Here is a 21,099-nt window from a genome sequence, read left to right on the forward strand (position 1 = left end):
CAGCCTGATGGACTCTGATCTGGGGCTCAATACGTCGATGGAGTTGAATGCCTGGAAGCTCCGAATGGCTGTTACTTCAAGCATTTTGAGATCTTTCAGTAGCTGAGTTGATGAAGATGGGGCAGAGTGGGGATGCTTCAACGCTGCATGTTGATTGCACTAAGGTTGTTAGTCTAAGCAGGGCAATGATGCTGTATGTTCCAGTGCTGTGCATCGATAGGTCATGTAGGTGATTCGTCGATGCATTGAGATGCAAAGAACGTGGGTCCTATATTCTGAGGGCAGCAATGCATTGTGCGTCAAGTGCACTGGTGCGTCAATGTGTTGAGTGTCTAGATGCATTGTGTGCAGAGTGCATTGGTGAATAATGTGTTGAATATTTCGATGCATCATGCGCTGAGTGCATCAATGCATCAAATGTACTGACACGCTTTGCACTAATGGTGCCAATGCTCTGTGCATCCACAGTGCTGACACAACCACACTACGAGGTCTCATGCTTCTTCAGTGCAGGCTCCGATGTCCCCAGGCAATGATGCCGTTTCTTCTTCAATACAGGGCAGCTTCCAGTACTCAAACCCGTGGTTTCAGCCTGGGCCCAACTCTTTTCCCGGCAAGGCAAACGATGCTACACTGCACGAAGAAGATCTGCCGTGACTCTGAAAATTATGCAGTTCCTTAATTCTACTTGCCCTGGGAATCTGGAATGCGGGAACATTCATGTGCAGGCACAGCAAATTGCCTGATTGTAGTCTGGGCCAGGACACTGATAGCTGAATATCCCATGAGGGATATTATCTTGCCACAGATGCAGTTTCTTTTTGCCAGACATTTTGAGGAGGCAAAGTTTTCTTCTCTTTGCTTTTTTCTTAGCATTGAAAAGTGCTGTTCTCCATGCTTGTGCTTGGACAAATGACTGAAAAGGCTCACGAGGCAACTACCACACATGCTCAGTAGATCTTAAAGCTTTACTAGCTAGGTGAGATGAGTCCATTTGTCGCTGCGAGATGACATCATATGATGAGTACTTCAGCCTGCTTATTAATGGAAAATGTATGTGCAACTATTTTTGTGAGGGAATGATGTATGTGCAGTGCACTGCAATCATCACAATGAAAAGGAAGAACTCAGTGGGATGTCATGGGCAACTACCATCATTCATCTGAACCAAGACAATCACAAAAGAAGTGTCAAGGCCTGGTAAGGGAAGAGCCTTTAATCAACAAAATGGCATGCACTCACATCCACAATACATAAAGTGCAAGTGCAACAAAATAATCTATTATTAACTTTGTTTATGCCACTTTTGTTTTAAAACATGCAATGTTGAGCAGTTCCCCGTTATTGATTAAAGCAATTTAGCTTCAAAGCTATGATAAAATTAGATAGACTTGAGAAACAGGCTTTTAAAATAATTTTGTATTTACATTTATAACTTCTAAAAACAGACTCAGAAATGTCCTCATCAGAAAAGAGAACACACCAAGGTAGCAGTTTCAAAACTGATAAAAATGATTGAACTTTGAAAATATTAAAATTGACTCACTGTAATTTGAGTCTCTGCAGCTATGTAAATTTGGATTCATTTAAGTTATATTCTAGACTCTAGAGACCTTTTTTTTTTTGTTATACCTCTAGCTTAATTAGAACTGTTGCTAGGATCCAGCACCATGAGCCTTCATTTGCAACTATCTGAGGATTTTTCCTCCTATTTTATATCCTCTCAACTTGCTTAGCCCAGTCATCATAGCAACAGGCTTTAGATGGGGGCCACAAACAAGGGCTCTTTACAAAACCCTGCAATCATGAGCCCTAAATCCAGCACTAGTTCTCACCCCCTCCCATTCCCTCTTTCACCTCCTCCACAGCCCCCAACCCTTTCCACGGCCTCTCAACCTCCCCCTTACCAGCTCTGCACCCAATCTTACATCTGGTCCAATTAACATACCTCCATACATACCTTCTACCTAGTCACCAAGTCCCTACAGTACCCCAATTCCCTTAGACATCCCTGTACCTTAATCACAATGTCCGCATTTCACCATTGAATTTCTACCCAATTCCTGATTCTCTGCTATCCCCCTCCCCACAAATCCCTATCTAATCACAAAATTCCTGCTCTGCTCCCAATCCTAAGTCCTCACATAATTCTTAAGGCTCGCATCCACTGAGATTTCTAGTTTCTTCCTCCACCTTCTATCCTGAGTCATTTATCTCTCTCCCTCATCCAGTTATCAGCATGTTAAATTCAAGGCAACTGTTTTGATTTATAAGTCTGTGCAGCCTGATGCTCCTTCTTATTTGTCTAGTCTTTTTATGCATTACAATCCTGTAAGAGGTCTGCAATCACTGATTACTGAAGGTCCTGGGTCTTAAATCAAAACTCAAAACTGAGTACTCTCAATTATTGGACTTGTCTTATGGATTACTTTAATAGACTAGCTTAAATCTATACAAGATATTAAGCTATATAGGAAGACCTTTAAGAGCCTGTTATTTTCTGAAGCTTTTGCAGCTATTTTATAATTTATCATGTTGATAGTTGTATTTATCTTGCTATGTTGTTTATATTTTTCATTTTAAATTGTATTACATGTAACCTAGTGTGATACACTTAGCATGACAGTATTATAAAGGCGGAATTTGAGAAATTACTTATCTAATAATTTTGTTTTCCTTAGTGTAGACAGAAAGACTCAGGAACAGTGAGTTTATGCTCCCCTGGCAGCAGATGGAGATGGCGCAAGCAGATGTCACAGTATACATACCCCTGCAATGACCCCCAGCCTACCAGTATTCTCTTCAAAAGCAACTGTGGACAGACTAGCAAAAAACTTGATTAAAAACAGGTAACCAGAACTGTACTCAACCAACCATAAACACTGAACTCACGTAAGATTCTAGGTACCCCAAGCTAAGGACTGGATGAACACTTACCAGTAATCCCTTGGAACCCAGAGCACCACAGGAGGACAATTGACACACTCATGCGGCAGCCGAGGGCAGGAAGCTGAGTCCATCTGTCTACATACTAAGGAAAATGAAATTATCAGGTAAGTAATTTCTCTATTTCCTAGCATGTAGACAGATGGACTCAGGACCAGTGGGATGTACCAAAGATATTCTGCAACAGGGTGGAAGGCTGCCCATGGTCCAGTCACCACTGCACATGCAAAGGCTGCATTCCTCCTGGCCTGTACATCCAGAAGATAAAACCTCGAAAACGTGTGTAAGTAGGACCACGTCGCAGCTTGGCAGATATCGACGGGAGACAACAGACTAACCTCTGCCCGAGACACTGCCTGAACTCTAGTGGAATGGGCCCTAACCTGAGTAGGCAACTGTTTTCCAGCATCCACCTATGTGGCCATGACCACCTCCTTAATCTAATGAGCTATGGTAGCCTGCGAATCTGTAGCGCCCAACTTACTCCTGCCATGGAGAACAAACAGGTGATCCGTCTTTCGAAAAGACTCAGAGACCTCCAGATACCGCATGACAAGACGCTTAACATCCAAGGGGTGCAAAAGGCGAAACTCCTTCACATCCCTGATCTTATCCAGGGATGGCAATGAGATGGACTGATTCAAATGAAAGTTCGAGACTACCTTCAGCAAGAAGGATGGAACAGTACACAGCTGTAATGCCCCCGGAGTCACCCGAAAGAACGACTCCCAGCAAGACAAGGCCTACAGCTAAAAAATCAGATGCACATAACATATAGCCACCAGGAAAACAGTCTTCAAAGTCAACAACCGTAAAAGAAGGCTATGAAGTGGTTGGAACGAAGGGCCCGCCAAGAAATCCAGCACCAAATTAAGACTCCACAATGGAACCAGTAACCTTAAGAGAGGCCTAAGATGCTTCACTCCCTTCAAAAAATAGGCCACATCAAGATGAGACAAGGAAACACCATTCACCAGGCCTCTGAAACAGGCAAGAGCCGTAACCTGCACCTTCAAGGAATCAAGGGCCAAGCATTTATTCAATCCATCCTGCAAACAATCCAGAATGAGAGGGATCTTAACTGAACGAGGAAGACACCCTGCTCCTCACACCAGGCCTCAAAAACCCTCCAAACTTGCACATAAGCCAAGGAAGTAGAGAACTTGCGAACTCGGAGTAAAGTGGCATTCATTGCAGAGGAATAACCACACTTTAACAGGCGAGCCCTCTCAAGGCCAAACCATAAGACAGAATTGAGTCGGATCCTCGTGAAGAACTGGTCCCTACTGAAGCAGATCCATGTGTGGCAGAAGACTATGGAGGTCCTCCACCACGATTTGTTGTAAAGCCGCATACCATGGACACCTGGGCCAGTTCAGCACCACCAGGCGTACTAGTCCCTGTGGCCTTCAATCTTGCAAATTATCCTGCCCAGCAAGGGTCATGGAGGAAAGGTATAAAGCAATCTGTCTTTTGGCCAGACCTTTATGAGAGCATCTATTCCCAGGGATCACGGAGCTCTCCCGAGACTAGAAGCGAGGAACCTTCGCATTTTGAGAAGTAGCCAGCAGGTCTAGGAACAGTAGGCCCCAGTGATTTAGTCTCTTGTATGATCTTTATCCTGATGGACTCTATACCCTCCCGGACATAAAGTGTCACACCCCCACCAACTTGATCCTCCCTATCATTGTGATATAATTTGTACCCTGATATAGCACTGTCCCATTGGTTATCCTCCTTCGACCAGGTCCCTGAGATGCCAATTATGTCTATCTCATCATTTACTGTGTTTCATCTTTTAGTATTTTTAGTTATCTTTTTATAAATTTACTGTATTTCTTATGTTAAATTACAACTGTACACCGTTGTGAAGGCTAAGGCTGATGTAACGGTTTAGAAAATCAATAAACTATAAACTATACACTCTAACTTTCCCATCTTACTTCTTAGACTTCTGGCATTGGCATACAGACATTTCAAAGTGCATTTTTTGTTTGTATTAACAACCTACTTTCCAGTTAAGGATAATTTGGAAATCTTTAGCTCAGGTGATTTTTAATGTATAGGCACATGAACTACGTTTGCTTTTATTGGAACTTCTCTGTTGGGATGCCCTAACTCTACTGTTTGATTAGTATCCTTTAAAGATACATTCCTACGAACCATGCACTGCTGAATGACTGTCGGCTTTCCCCCTTGTTCTAGTTTAAAAGCTGCTCTATATCCTTTTTGAAAGTTAGTGCCAGCAGCCAGGTTCCACTCTGGTTAAGGTGGAGTCCATCCTTTCGGAAAAGTCTCCCCCTTCCCCAAAAGGTTCCCCAGTTCCTTACAAAACTGAATCCCTCTTCCCTGCATCATTGTCTCATCCACGCATTGAGACTCCGGAGCTCTGCCTGCCTCTGGAAACCTGCACGTGGAACAGGGAGCATTTCACAGAATGCTACCCTGGAGGTTCTGGATTTCAGCTTTCTACCTAAAATCGGCTTTTAGAACCTCTCTCCAACATTTTCCTACATCGTTGTTGCCCACATGTACCATGACAGTTGGCTCCTCCCCAGCACTGTCTATAAACCTATCTAGGTTATGCGCGAGGTCTGCCACCTTCACACCAGACAGGCACGTTACCAGGCGGTCCTCACGTCCACCAATCACCCAGCTATCTATATTTCTAATAAATGAATCACCAACTATGATGGCCGACCTAACCCTTCCCTCCTGGGCAGGAGCTCTGGGAGACTTGTCCTCAGTGCAAGAGGACAGCACATCACCTGGAGAGCAAGTCCTTGCAACAGGATCACTTCCTGCTACACCAGGGTGATGATCTGCAACAGGGAGACCTTTCTGATCCAAGGCAGCACTGGAGCTGCCAGACTGGATTTAGGATTTGGCTACTATGTCCCTGAAGGTCTCAATGTACCTCTCTGTCTGCCTCAGCTCCTCCAAGTCTGCCACCCTAGCCGCCAGAGATTGGACTCGTTTTCTGAGAGCCAGGAGCTCTTTGCACTGGGTGCAGGCATACAATCTCTTGCTGGCGGGTAAAAAATCATACATGTGACACTCAATGCAAAAGACTGGAAAACCCCTTTTGCTGCTGGACTGCTGCCTTCATCTTCATTTTGTTGAGTTCCTGATTAACTTTAGGATACTAAGGGAATTAGAATACTTTAAATTTACATGTGTATTTACTAATTAATCTGCTAGTGTCTTGCAAGGGGATGATTAAACTCTCTATAAGGGCTGGTGCAATTGTATGATTTAGATAAGAGCCTGATTGATTTTTAATGAGAAAGTGTCTCTTGCCTAAAAATCAAGGGTTGAGATAGTGTGGGTGGGTGGGAAAGAGACACTAGAATTAACTCCTTCTGGCTTGCTTATTATCTCAGACACACACAAACTCTAAAAAAAAAAAAAAAAAAATGATATATATATACCGTATTTTTCGCTCCATAAGACGCACTTTTTTCCCCCCAAAAGTGGGGGGAAAATGTCTGTGCGTCTTATGGAGCGAATATAAAAAAAAAAAAAAATCTAACAAACCCCCGCCCAGACCTTCCAAATTAATTTACTATAACCCCCCACCCTCCTCACCCACACCAAGACCTGCCAAAATTCCCTGGTGGCCCAGCGGGAGTCCAGGAGCGATCTCCTGGACTTGGGCTGTCGGCTGCCAGCAATCAAAATGGCGCCGATGGCCCTTTGCCCTTACTATGTCACTGGGGTCAACCAATGGCAGCGGTAGCCCCTGTGACATAGTAAGGGCAAAGGGCCGTCGGCTGCCAGTAATCAAAATGGCGCCGACGGCCCTTTGCCCTTACTATGTCACAGGGGCTATCGCTGGCATTGGTCGACCCCAGTGACATAGTAAGGGCAAAGGGCCGTCGGCGCCATTTTGATTGCTGGCAGCCGATGGCCCAAGTCCAGGAGATCGCTCCCAGGCCCCCGCTGGACCACCAGGGACTTATGGCAGGTCTTTGGAGGGTCTGGAGTGTGGGGGGTTGTATTTAATTTGTCAGGTCTTGGAGGGTCAGGAGGGTGGGGCTTGTTAATTAATTTAAAGGGTTGGGGGGAGGGGGTTTGGGGGAGGTGTTTCCCACAGAATTAGAAAGACAAAAGTTTTCTGATCTGGGGAATGGACCGAAATGGCCCTCCCCAGACCCGAAAACAAAATGGGGAGACAAAAAGTGTTTATGTACTCCCCTAATTTGCTCTATAAAACGCACAGACGCCCGGGGACAGAGCCGGTTTAGCACAATTTTTTTTTTTTAATTTTTCCCCTCTGAATCCTAGGTGCGTCTTATGGAGCGAAAAATACGGTATATCTCCCACTACTTCACCTCTCTCCAAACTTTTTTAAGTCCTAAGATTTCCCAAAAGTTAGTGACTACATGAAACAGCCTCTTATTAGAGGCCAAAGCAGAAAATTCCAAAATGCATGGAACAAACATAGGATCTAAAGATCTTACCTGAGATTGGGAAAACTCTGAGCAACTGTAGAAGGAATGGGTAGACTAGATGAATCTTACAGTCCTTATCTCTGTCATTTCCTATATACACAAAATTCTACCCAACACCAAACATTCTTGCCATCGCTGTTGAAGTAATGTGTCAGTTGCTCATTGCCTATCCATTCTAGGTTTCATTATCATTTTGCAGGTGGCTGTCATTTATAATTGTAATGGCCTCCTATATCTCGTGTCTCCTGGTATAGAATGCCCTTAAATTTGTGGTGCATGCTCTGTCAAGGTTTCTATTTTTGAAGAAAATGATTTTGGTTCTGAAAGGTGACTCTAACAATCCCTTCAGGCAATTGTGATTAATCTATTTTTTTTTTTTTTTGGTAAGCCAAAGGCATAATCAAGTCATTTTGTGCAACCAAACAAAATAGTTAGGCTCTTTTTCTTCATATGTGTCCACACATACAGAGCAATATTGCATTGTACACCAATGTCTTTTAAAGGGGTAATGCCTTACTAGAGCTAACCTTAGAGGTTACATGTAACAACATACATGGAGTAAATCAGGAGTAGGCAACTCCAGTTCTCTGTCAGGTTTTCAAATTATTGACACTGAATATTCATGAGATACATTTGTATGCACTGCTTCATTGCAAGGAAATGCATCTCATGCATGTTCATTGTAGATATCCTGAAAACCCAATCAGCTTGTGGCACTTAAGGACCAGAGTACCTATTCCTGATATAAATGTTGCAAACTTGTGACAAAACATTAATTATGAAAATTCAATTCACAGAATTCTATAATTCTTAAATAAAAAATCTTGATACATGTTCCAAAAAGTACATTTATTTAAAACGTGGGCAAGATATTAAGAAAATTAAGTGTAGAAAATCATAGTACAAAACATTTTCAACATACATAATTTAATCAGACAGTAGCCCTTTTTTTTAACCAGATTTACTCTCTCTTTAAGTACCACAGTTATTTTACAACATTTAAACCAGCATAAATCAATCAAACCTTATGTGGGCTATTTTAAAATCATACTATAGTACAAAACATAATTTATGTTTCCTTATAACAAAATTAGACATCTTAAAAAGATGCAGTTTATTTATGCTTCCCTGCTTCATGTTGCGTATCAGTCAAAGAATGAAGCTGGAGGAGAACAGCATCAGCAGGAAATGTAGCTTGCTTTATTGGCTGAATGCCCACGATTAATGCTCCTTGGGCTCCAAAGCAATAAGGCACTTTATCATTCATCATGTGAATTTATATGTGAGTTTGTTAAGAAAAATATAATTTGATAAAAGAAAAGATATATTTTACAATACTGTTTTATCAGAATATATTAAGACATAATGCACAATTATAGTTTTTGAACAAAGGTATTACATTCTTAACATTTTGCACGGTGACATATGCTGCTCTTTCATTTAACCAAATGAAGTCTGAGAACACTGGAAAACATTTTGCTAAATCAGCTGATAAAAATACATTAACATGAATTAAATGAGCATGGTTTAGAAGAATAAATATTGCTGTGCCTTATATTTAGGTTTTTGTTTTTTTTTAAATGGTAAGCCAAGCAAGCTGTGTGCACTTTATGGATACTGAGCACCTGCAACATTATTTTATAGTTCTTAAGACTGCTAAATTTTATTATATCAGCATTTTGGGAAGCAAAAACCCAAGACTGATGATTCTACTGAAACAATAGAACACAATCTAAATATTCTGTGAAAATGGGTATTAAAAAAAAAAAAAAGAAGACGACGACTGATTGGTTGAAAGTGGCCCAGAGTCTAGTAAAAAACCAAACATATAAGAATCAAAATTAGAATCCCTAGCCACACACCACTCAGAAATTGCTGAAGGTTAGTAATGACATATAACTACATACTGTTTTATATAAATTATCTATTTTAAACTTTAACGGTATTGATGGTTTCCCAATCCATTCGAATTTCTTCATTCCTTTGAACATATTGGTTGGCAGAGCGTTTTGCTTTCTAAATAGAACATAAAGCCAAACAACATATAGCTGCAATAGGGGGAGTGTGACAAAAATGTTCTCTTCTATTGTACCTAGTGGGATATTTAAAATGGATCACATTTTCTGGGCTGGAATTCTCCCCGTTTAACTGCTTTAATGCTTCTTCCATTTCAGCTTATATCCTGCTCTTTTCAACAAGACAGAGTGGTTCACAATAAAATATCAAATTACTAAAACACCTCTATAATTATACAATTGAAACCCCAAATCAATGATTTATTCTTCATTCTGCCTTTGCTACAGAAGTACAGTGATTTATTATGCACAGATAGTGGGGTAGATCTTAAAAGAAGCACGCGTGGGGTACATTTGTGCGCGCTGCCGCGCGCATGTTATAAAATCTGGGGTCGGTGCGCGCAAGGGGGTGCACACGCCGAGCCCAAGGGGAGCCCCGATGGCTTTCCCCGTTCCCTCCAAGGCCGCTCTGAAATCGGAGCGGCTTCGGAGGGAACTTTTCTTCTGCTCCCCCCCACCTTCTCCTCCCTTCCCCTATCTAACCCACCCCCCAGCCCTAACTAAATCCCCCCCCACCTTGTTTTACTTATTTACTCCTGACTCTGGCAGGCGTATCTTGCGCAAGCCGGCCAGCTGCCGGCGAGCCATCCCCCGGCACAGCCATTGTGCCAGAGGCCTTGATCCCGCCCCTGGACCACCCCCGGATAGGTGCCACACCCACGCCCCCTTCCCGCCCCTTTTTCAAAGCCCCGTGGCATATGCGCGTCCCGGGTCTTGCGCACGTTGCGAAGCCTATGCAAAATAGGCTCAGCGTGCACAGGGGCAGGTGTTCGGGGTTACGCGCGAAACCCTTTGAAAATCTACCCCATTTAAGAATAACAATTTCAATCTTTACAACAGAGTGGGGTATGGCACTTGTTTTGCTACCCTATAAACTTAGAATGTTGGCTAAAAATCTAAATAAATATGCTCTAGACCACACTTGTTATATTTGATTTAGATATTTTCAAATTACAAGTTTGGAAAACAGTCTCCTTTGGGAGAATGGGACACTAATGCAGAATTTTTAACAATTAATTGATATCTTGTGAGCTAAACCTGGAATGTCCTCTTTTAGAAATTAATTTTAAGCTGATTAAGTTTTATTGTACTTTTCTATATTTATGTATTTTAATGTACATTTTTTCCGTATTGGTTGGTCTTCTATTTTTATGATTGTGTACACTGAAGACGTAACCCGCCTTGAGCTTTTGGCAATTAAAAATACAAATAATAAAAATAAAATAAATAAATTTACACATCCTATCATGAAAAAAGTTGCAATTCATGATTTTAAGGTTACAGCAAAAAAGTAAAAGAATTTGAAACGAGAATGCAACTGTTACTACCTTCACCAGCGTAGACTCTGTTTATTAATGCACAGTCTTGAGTTCTGTTGCTTAACCAGTTCCTCATTGTTAATAACTTTTTGTCCAATTCTCATACTGACTGATTTCCTGTCTTCTATATAGATCATTATTAAAAGCCTTTCTGAAGTCCAGATAATCACATCTACTTCACATCCCTCAACTGCTACTTTTTTCACTTCATCAAAGAACTCAATCAGATTTGTTTGATAAGATCTCTCCCTTGTGAATATCAGCCACATGGCCAAAAGGAACAGACAAATTATGAAATGCTAACAGAGGTTTGAAAAGCTAATAAATTTGACAGCACAGTAATAATGGGAGATTTCAGCTACCCTAATACTGACTGGGTAAATGTAACATCAGGACATGCTAGGGAGGTAAAGTTTCTAGATGTTACATGGAGCAGTTGGTCCAGGAACCGATGAGAGGGGGATCCATTTTAGACTTAATTCTTAGTGGAACACAGTATTTGGTGTGAGAGTTAACGGCAGTGGGGCTGTAGCGGCAGTGATCATAGTGCAATCAAATCTGAGTTAATGATTGGGAGGACATTAAGTAAAACCACAAATCTACATTAAACTTTCAAAAGACAGACTTTGATAAAATGAGGAAAATATAGTTAGGAAAAAACAAAGATGCAACTACAAAGTTAAGAGTTTACATCAGGGGTGGTCATTGTTTAAAAACAGAAGCCTAGTCCAGATGTATTTCATTTATTTAAAAAGTGGAAATCAGGCCAAACTACTGCTGGCATGGTTAAAAGGTGAGGTGAAAGAGGCTATTTAAGCCAAAAGTGTTTTTTTCAAAAATTGGAAAAGGGATACATTTGAGGAAAATAGGAAAAAGCATAAGCATTGGCAAGGTAGATGAAAAACATTGATAAGGTAGGCTAAAAGAGAATTTGAAAAGAAGCTGGCCTTAGAGACAAAAACTCATAAAAACTTTCAAAAATATACTTGAAGCAGGAAGCCTGTGAGGGAGTTGGTCGGACCGTTAGATAATCAAGGGGTTAAAGGGGCACTTAGGAAAGATAAGGCCATCATGGAAAACTGAATGAATTCTTTGTCTCAGTGCTTGCTGAAGAGGATGTTGAGGAGATACCTGTGCTGGAAACTATTTTCAATTGTGTTGATTCAGAAGAATTGATACAAATCACTGTGAAGCTGGAAGAAGTAATAAGACAGATTTGCAAATTAAAGAGTAGAAAATCACCCAGACCAGATGTCTATATCCCAGAGTTCTGAAATAATTCAAAAATAAAATTGCAGACCTGCTATTGGTACTCTGTAACCTATCGTTGGGATTGTCTACCGTGACTGAAGATTAAAAGGGTGGCCAATATAAACTCAATCTTTAAAAATGGCTTCAGAGGTGATCTGAGAAACTAGAGACCGGTTAGTTTGGCTTCAGAGCCAGGAAAAATCATGGAAACTATTCTAAAGAATAAAATCAGTGAACATATAGAAAGACATGGTTTAACAGGACACAGCCAGCATGGATTAACACAAGGGAATTCTTGCCACACCAGTCTGCTACATTTTTTTGAAGGGGTTAATAAACATATGGATAATGCTGAGCCGGTGGATGTAGTGCATTTGGATTGATAAAGTGTCACACAAGAGACTTCTGAGAAAATTAAAAAGTCATGGTCTATTATGGATTGCAAACTGGCTAAATAATAGGAAGCAGAGTAGGACTAAATGGAAAGTTCTCTCAGTGGAGAAGGGTAAATGGTTAAATACCTCAGGGATCTGTACTGGGTCCAGAAACACTGAAAACCCTGACTAGGATACTATGGTGTGGCACCGAGAGGGACCCGGCAATGGAACCATACCGAAAACCCTGATGAAAAAAAGTAGTTTTCCACTAGGCCAGAAACAGCCAAAGTGAGCTCAATCAGACAGTGAGGCTTACAGCTCTATGGAAAAGAAGAGACTCAAGAGGGACCCCATGTGGTGTAGGGCATATTGGGAATGTTCAGTGTGCCTAGTCAAAGTTCTAGAAACTTTGACATAAGTTTTCCGCATCAGGGCTCCATCTGAAGATGTCTCCCATGTGTGAGGACCACCATCTTGCTTGTCCTTGGAGAATTCAACATTCTAAACTGACAGTTGATATTCTTGTGAAAGAATGAGAGTCTACTATATTATAGGCAGAAAGAGCTTTCTACATGGTTGAAGCACAGACATTTTATAATACAAAATATAAAAAGCACTGCAATAAACATCACATCTCTGCTTTTTCAAACCTTAGAAGACAATTTTCAAAGTGATGTATGCGGGGAAAAAGCATTTTACGCATGTGAAACTGGCTGACTAAATATTGCCTTTCCTTAATGTGACTAAAAGCCTGTGCATTGTGTATCAATGTACAGACTTTAGTTTCATTGAGAGGAGGCATTCCAGAGGTCATGTTTAGGTGGGCAGAGATAAAGCACACATGTAAACTCAAATCTCCATGTGGAAGATTTCCAGCAGAAATCCATCCACAGAAAAAGCTGGTACAAGTGAAAGTATGCAGGTACTTTCACTTTGAAAATTAGTGCAAAGCCCATGGGTAAAACATATGTATGGTCTTCCTCCCAAAGCAAACACTTGCCCTCTAATACTTATGCAAGACAGAATTATACAATCTGCTTATAAGAGTTACTTTGGTAAGACATAGTACAAATCACTTTATAGTTCAACCACTGCAGACCAAACCTGAATGTATTACATTATTCCCAACCAAAAGCTGCTGTGTGTGCTGAAATGCATGTTGGTTGCATGATGTAGTCAGGCAGTTAGCTTAAAATTAAACCGATCCTACTGCACCACCCATAACTAAACTGATTCTACTATTAGAGACTTAAAGATAAGATATGAACTGATATATTCACAAATAGAAATTTAAATCATAAATCAACTGGACAACCTATATTCCAGGAACATCTAAAGTTACAAGTTAATACATATTATATATAAAACCATGCAATTTTAACATTTATTTAAGCATTTCTTAGTTTCTATATATAAAGGATATGATTCATAGTCCAGTGTCTGGGTAAGCACTCCAGTCAAAACAAACTCTGCATTATGGACATCTACAAGTACAAAATGAACACACGTTTGAGCAAACATATTCCACTGATCACAAAGACACATGTAGTTAACACAAATATGAAAAAAGTTAATACTGGTAAAGTGCACATACCTATACCCCTGGCAAAATATTCCCGACATAAATGGAAATCATTTTCACAAGAAATCAAGATTATTTCAGATAGACTCTAAAGAAAATAAAAAAGAAAAAGACAATTAGAAAAATATGTTCCCATGTTGAACAGACTTGAAATTGTATCTTCTATTATAAAAAGAATCAACTGCAATTGTACCTACTTTGTTTTGCTTATGCTCCATAAGTTTACGAAAAGAAGGCTGTTTGGATAAAACCTTCCCACCGGCACATTCTACAATAGCTTTCATAGTTGACAGACTAGGGCATATTCCAGGAGTGACATAAAAATACTTTCCCTAATTAAAAAAAAAAGAAAAAAAAAAAAAAGATAAATTCCACACAAGCAAACGAAAAGTTACATTTGCACAGACACTTTATAAAATGTATATAAAGTACAGTTTATTAACTTTTAGTAACCAATACTTCCTCCATGAACATTCTAATACTAGTGTCTATTCAACTTACAACAAAGCAAGCATGTAACTGACTTGAAGTCCATTTTGGCAAGTTTAAAATAGCAATTACAATACTCTAGTCATAACTTATAATAAAACTCTTTTTTGAAATTTCTGGAAGTGTCATTCCAGACATCTAACATTGCCATGTTTATGTTCAGTCCATGGGAACCAGAAAAATCACAAGTCCGTGCAGTGAATACAAAAATCATACCAAACTATGATATTCTGGATTTAATTCTTACATTCACACTATACCTGAAAAATAAGACTGGTCATTTTCAAGGGTACTTCTGTGGGTAAAAACAGTGATTTATATGTAGAAATGACCTGTTTTGGACTTGCCCACCTCAGATGCAGGTAAATTTACATGTATGTGTTCTGTTCATGGACTGAGCAGAGGCATTCCTTGGTGTGGAACTGGTGAGGGGTAAGCACTTACACGCATACTTCATATATTGTAACTGAAGTATCTGTTGAACACCTTGTAACAAGTTTTGTACTCTTGTTGGAAAAGCATGACATAAATAAATGACTTGAAATAATAAGCAACACGTGGCACAAGGTTCCACATACAGTTCTGTAGGCCAATGATGGAACATATGCTAACTTCTGTGAATCAAGATGGAAGCTGAAAACACTGACCCCAGGCAAAGGCCAAAGATCAACCATATGTGTGTGAAAATGCAACCTCTGCAGGCTGGCAAGGCCATTCTTCTGGTCTCCCAAAGTAAATGGAGACACAACAATCACAACTCCTAAGTGGAAAGTCACAGGAACTCTGTCCAGAATGCACACAACATGACCCATGACTGACAGAGGTATCACCTGTGATTGCTAAGAGATATGCTGCCAAAAAGGTGTAAGAAATGAGTCAAGACAAAGAAGCTCTTGGATCATGAAGCAGCACATTTTAGACTCAGCATGATCTGACCTCCCTGCCCATTTGATCTACAAGAAGCAGTTTGGTCAACTGCCAGTCAGTTCTATTATACTATTCTTGCAAAGACAATTATCAGAATATTACTTCCTGTTCAGAAATCCTCTCCAAGATACCGAGTGAATGCAAATATCTAAATTTCTGTACAAATATACATTAAAATTAAAGCCCCTGCTTTTCTGCAGCAAGAGTTAGTAAATTTCCATAATTCTGAATATATTTGCATATCTCTTAATACACATTTTTATTTTACTTCTTTAAAATAAAGTCCTTATCCAGCATTGCAGTGTCTAGTTAATTTATTTGGTTCTTTTTTTTTTTTTTTTTTTTTGGAGAGGGTGCAGGGAAGGGATCTTAGTGATGGCACTGGAAAGGGAGGAGAGGGACAGAGCAAAGGAGAGTTAGGGGGATGGGGCAAGAGAGAGAATTTCAGAGAAGGAATATCCATCAGGAGAGGAAGAAAGACAGAAAATGGAGAGCATACAGAGGCGCAGAAGGTGGGGAGGACAGGGGAAATTCAGGGATCAGAGGGAAAGGGGATGAGTGGAAAAGAGGTAAGACAGATCAAGGAAGGGAGGAGAAAGAAGAGATCGTGGATTGGGGAAAGGATCCCAGGATCAGGACAGGGAGGGAGGATTCTTCCTCTCAACAGCAATTGCTTCTTTCACATCCCTCTACTCCCCTCTTTCACAGCCCCTCTGACCACCTCCTCCGAAGATCTTTCACACTCCATGTTGCTCCCTTTCATTCCCACGCTCCATCTTGCCCCCTTTCCTCTCCACACCCTCTCACTAACTCTCCCTCTTCTCCGCACCTTCTCTGATCTGCTCATTCACTCATACCCCATTGCTCATAATTTTACCTCATCCAGTTAGTAACCTTCCTCCCCCACACGCCCTCCAATCCCCTAATTTACTCTCCATCCTGCACCTCTTTGATCTTCTAAGTCATTCCGGCTCCTCCACCACCCATCCTTTCATTTACTTGTATTCAACCCCCCACCTTGTCCTCTTCCCCAATACTTCTCACCCTCCCTCATCCCCTTTCCCCTGGACTTCTCCTTCTGCACCCCTCCCCGTGTTGATCTCATGGCAGGAAGAGGATTACAGCAGCGGGAGCACATGGGGGATACTTCCTCCTCTCCTGCTGCTGGAGTCCCATTGCAGCTGTGTGTTTAAGCCCAAGCATCTGATAGCTGCAGTCAGACGCCAGCAGCTAGAGAGGAGGAAACAGCCCCATGTACTCCTGCTGCTGTAATCCTCTTCCTGCCCTCCAATCAAAATGTGGGTGGGGATGGCAGTGAGAGAGGGCAGGAAGCAACTGGACATGCTGAGGCTGCTTTCATCCTCTTCCTGACCTGGGAACAGAATGTGATCTGGGGGGAGGGGGGAAGGACCATAATTGTTGATGCCAGGGCCTCCTGCGGTTAGAGAAGAGGAAGCAACACAACAAGGCTGCCACCACTCTACTTGTCCTCCTGCCCTCACATCAGCATGCGGGAAGGGAAGGGAGGCTGCTGCTGGCAGGGTTCCCCGTCTCCCATGGCAATCCTGCCGAGATGGGCAAAATCCGCAGGAAGAGGCAGATTTTGCGGCCCGATCTGCAGTTGCAGGAGACTGGGGGCCTGGCTATATTTATTTAACAAATTGATAGCCTGTTTATTTCCAAACCTAAGCAAGTTATTTGTACTGATTGTAATAAAACAATAGTCTATATGAGTTACTTTCTCTTAAATGTATGTAATGAGGACTAAGTGGTCAATTTGCAGATATGCTGGAACGAGGTGGATCGGAGATGTGCTACTGATGTAGCTTTCACTTGATGGGCTTTAACCTTCGTAGGGAGCTATTGCCCATACTGTGCATAGGAAAAAGGAAATGCAGCCTGACAACTACGTAGATAAGGTTTGCTTTTTTCACAGATAAGCCTTGTTTAGCTTGAGCATGAGACACACACAGCTGTGTAGATTTTCTTAAAAAGTTTAGTCCTTTTCAAGTAAAATAAGAATGCTTTACTACAGTCTAGTTTATTAAGATTCTGCACAGCCTTACTTGAGTGAGGCTTTGGAAAAAATGCTGGCAGCACAATAGATTCATATAAATACAATTGGGACACACTTTTTTGTAAAAATTTAGGATGAGTTCTTAGAACTGCTCTATTTTTGAAAATGTGAGTATAAGGTTCTCAATTAAGTTCTGAACTTCGCTTACTCTATGTACCAAGGTTATTGCTATTAACAATAATACTTTGCAGAATAAAAGCTTGACATCTACTGTAGCTGGAGGTCCAAAGGGTGAAGCTATCAAGCTTGCAAGAATTATGTTGAGATCCCCACTGGATAGATGGAACTTTAATTGAAGCTTGCAGAGGACGTTAATTAATTTTCCTACTACAGGATGTTGAGAAATTGGCTGACCTACACGATGGAGATAAGCTGCTATAGCCCTTAAATTAATTCTAACCTAAATAGTTTTCAACCCTGAATTGGGAAGATACTGAAGCAGGAAATTTATTAAATGAATCTTCGACTCAGGGCCGGTGCTAGCTTTTTTTGCTGCCCTGTCCGAACAAATTACTGTGCTGTCCCCCCTCCCCGTTCATTCATTATCTGTCCCGAGCCCACCAAAAAAAAAAAAAAAGCCCAGCTCCCTTCAGTGATACAAACTTTAAAAACGGACCCCCCACACCCAACACCAATGACTGGTGCAAGGGTATTAGGTACCATAGGCAAACCTTATAGCCTTGCACAATGCCTGCCCCCCCCCCTCCCGTTCCATTCCACATGAAAATATCAAAATACAGTATTCTGAGGTAAATATATCAAATTATATTTACATGCACTGGTGTGATGCCAACCAAAAAATCCCTGCAAAAAAGACACTTGTAACTCATATGGTATACAGCCTATGGTGATGTGTATTGGGCGTGGGTTTGACCTTCTGAAAGCCCAAATACACTAATACACTTCCTATTAGGAAAATGCCTCACCTCAGTCACACCTACAGAATATAAACACAGCCTCACCAAATACATATTAGAGCAACCATAAAGTAGAAATACAAATGCACAGACAAAAACTAAACTGGAAACCGCAAGAAGCCAGACACTCTATGCAGTGCAACAATGAAAAAACAGAACCCTCACCACTCATCAAACATCAAACAATAAATCAAGAAATACATAATCACAATATTAAAAACATACTAATATTATTTCATATAAGGTGGGCACGTCACCAACGTTTGAAGATTGCTAACCCGATGAGCTGAGGTGACCGCAACCAAGAACATGACCTTCTAGGACAGATATTTCAGGTCACACGTGCGCGTTGGCTCAAAAGGGTCCTTCACGAGGCGAGTTAAGAACACATTAAGGTCCCAGGATACAGGCGGAGGACGCAGAGGGAGCTTCAACTGAAGCAGACCACGCATGAAATGTCCCACCAAGGGCTGTACTGAGATGGGCATACCATTCACCCTGTGATGATAAAACCCCATTGGCGCTCAGATGCACTCTGACTGAGTTGGTCTTTAAACCAGCTTTCGACAGGTACAACAGGTAGTCCAAGAGCTTTGGGGTGGAGCAGGTAACCGGGTCTGTCCGTGCTGCTCACACCAGACAGCAAACCTTCTCCACCTCAGGCTGTATGACTATTTAGTCGAAGGCTTCCTGGAGGCAACCAGAACTTGAGATACCTCGTCAGACAATGCCAGAGGCTGCAAGACTAGCCTTTCAACATCCAGGCCAATAAAGACAATGCCCTGAGGTTGGAATGGCGCAGCCTGCCCTGATCCTGTGTGATTAAGTTTGGGGAGGTTCCCAGACTGATCGAGTTCCGGACAGAGTGGTCCTGCAGGAGCAGGAACTGGACCTGCCGCGGCCAATAGGGGGCTATGAGGATCATGGTTCCCCTGTCCTGCCGGAGCGTCAGGAGCATCTTCATCACCAGCAGAAGCGGAGGATTCACATACAGAAGCCCCTTGCCCCAATGGTGGGCAAAGGCATCCAAGGCCGGTTTGCCCTCCTCCCTGTAAAGGAAACAAAAAGACTCTACCTTGTTTTTGCAGGGGGATGCAAACAGATCCACATCTGGGATGCCCCAATGATGTAACATCATGTTTGCTACTGCTGGATCCAGGGACCACTCGTGGGGCTGAAAAGGCCGACAGACTGTCTGCCACTATGTTCTCTGTTCCCGCCAGGTACACCGCTCGAAGAAATACACCCTGAGATCAGGCCCAGGACCAAATTTGAACCACCTCCTGGCACAGGAGGTACAATCCTGTGCCCCCGTTTGTTGATGTATCACATCGCCACCTGATTGTCGGTCTGGATTAGGACCAATTTGGTCACCAAGCGATCCTGGAATGCTGATAGACCGTAATAGATCGCCGGAGCTCTAGGAAGTTGATTTGGTACTGAGCTTCCTGAGCCGACCACAGGTCCTGGGTGCGAAGCCCCTCTACATGGTCACCCCACCCCAGTGTGGATGCATTAGTGGTGAGAACAATCTGGAAGGATGGGGATTGGAAAAGGACCCCTTGCTCCAAATTGTCCAGCTCCTCCCACCAGGACAAGGTGGTCTGGAGTGGTGGTGTGACACATATACACTGCACTGAGGTCCTGGGAGGCTTCTTGTCACTAGGACTGCAGGGTTTATTGCACCCTGCGCATGTCCAGGTGGGCAAAGGGTGTGACATGGCCCGTGGCCGCCATATGACCCAAAAGGCGGAGCATGAGGCGGAAGGTGACCTGCTGGCTCCGGCGCACCAAGACCGCCAGAGTGAGTGCCTGGTCGCGGGATAGATATGTCTTGGCCTCCGCCGCACCCAGGCAAGTGCTGATAAAATTCAGGCACATCGATGGGTCAGATGGGACTTCGAGTAGTTGATGATAAACCCAAGAGACTCCAACACTTGAATGGTCTTGCGGAGAGACTGAAGCATTTTCTCTTGAGAATTGCTCTTGATCAACCAGTCGTCAAGTAGGGGAACACTTGCGCCCCCAGACAGTGCAAGTGCGCTCCTACCAGTACCTGAAGATGCGAGGCACCGAGGCAAGACCGAACAGTAGTACCTTGTATTGAAAATGCCTGGTACCCACTAGGAATCGGAGATATTTCTGGTGACTGTGGGAGATCTCGACCTGAGCGTATGCGTCTTTGAGATCGAGGGAGCAAAGTCAGTCCCCCCTCTATAAGAGAGGGATCAGAGTGCTGAGGGAGACCATTTTGAACTTTTCTCGTTTGAGAAAATGGTTTAAAGCTCTCAGGTCTAGGATGGGGCGGAGTCTCCTGGTTCTCTTGGGGGATCAGGAAATATCGGGAGTAAAATCACGTTCCATGCTGCCGCAGAGGAATGGACTTGACCACCCTGGTATTTCCTGATGGGAAGACTGACCTCAAGAGAGGCATGAGGGAGCATCCCTGGGCGCACTCAGGAAGTTTAAATGATACCCTCGGCGAATGATGGAGAGGACCCACTGGTCTGAGGTGATCACTAGCCAGCGATCCAGAAAGAACCACAGACGGCCTCCTACTGGAGGGTCTGGTGCCGAGGGCGTGATGACAGGGCTTGCGCTACCTCGCTTCCAGTCAAAACCCCATAGCGGGGCTCAGCCAAGGTGCTGGCTGAGGTCTAGGGACCTGCAGCTGCTTAGAGTGGC

The 21,099-nt window shown here is 42.5% G+C and overlaps 1 protein-coding gene across 1 annotated transcript in view; it reads right to left on the reverse strand.

Annotated features, from left to right (window-relative positions):
* Positions 1-8,230: 8,230 nt before the first annotated feature.
* PAXIP1 (PAX interacting protein 1) overlaps positions 8,231-21,099 on the reverse strand; it is a 211,567-nt gene continuing 198,698 nt past the window's right edge. Inside the window, exons 18-21 of the mRNA XM_029588458.1 lie at positions 14,202-14,336; positions 14,017-14,092; positions 13,846-13,906; positions 8,231-8,682 (exon numbers count right to left, since the gene is read on the reverse strand). Of these exons, the coding sequence (XP_029444318.1) occupies positions 8,667-8,682; positions 13,846-13,906; positions 14,017-14,092; positions 14,202-14,336 (288 nt within the window). The 3' untranslated portion in view covers positions 8,231-8,666. The remainder of the gene's footprint in view (positions 8,683-13,845; positions 13,907-14,016; positions 14,093-14,201; positions 14,337-21,099) is intronic.

This window comes from Rhinatrema bivittatum, chromosome 2 (genome assembly GCF_901001135.1).
Source record: "Rhinatrema bivittatum chromosome 2, aRhiBiv1.1, whole genome shotgun sequence".
Classification (NCBI taxonomy): domain Eukaryota; kingdom Metazoa; phylum Chordata; class Amphibia; order Gymnophiona; family Rhinatrematidae; genus Rhinatrema; species Rhinatrema bivittatum.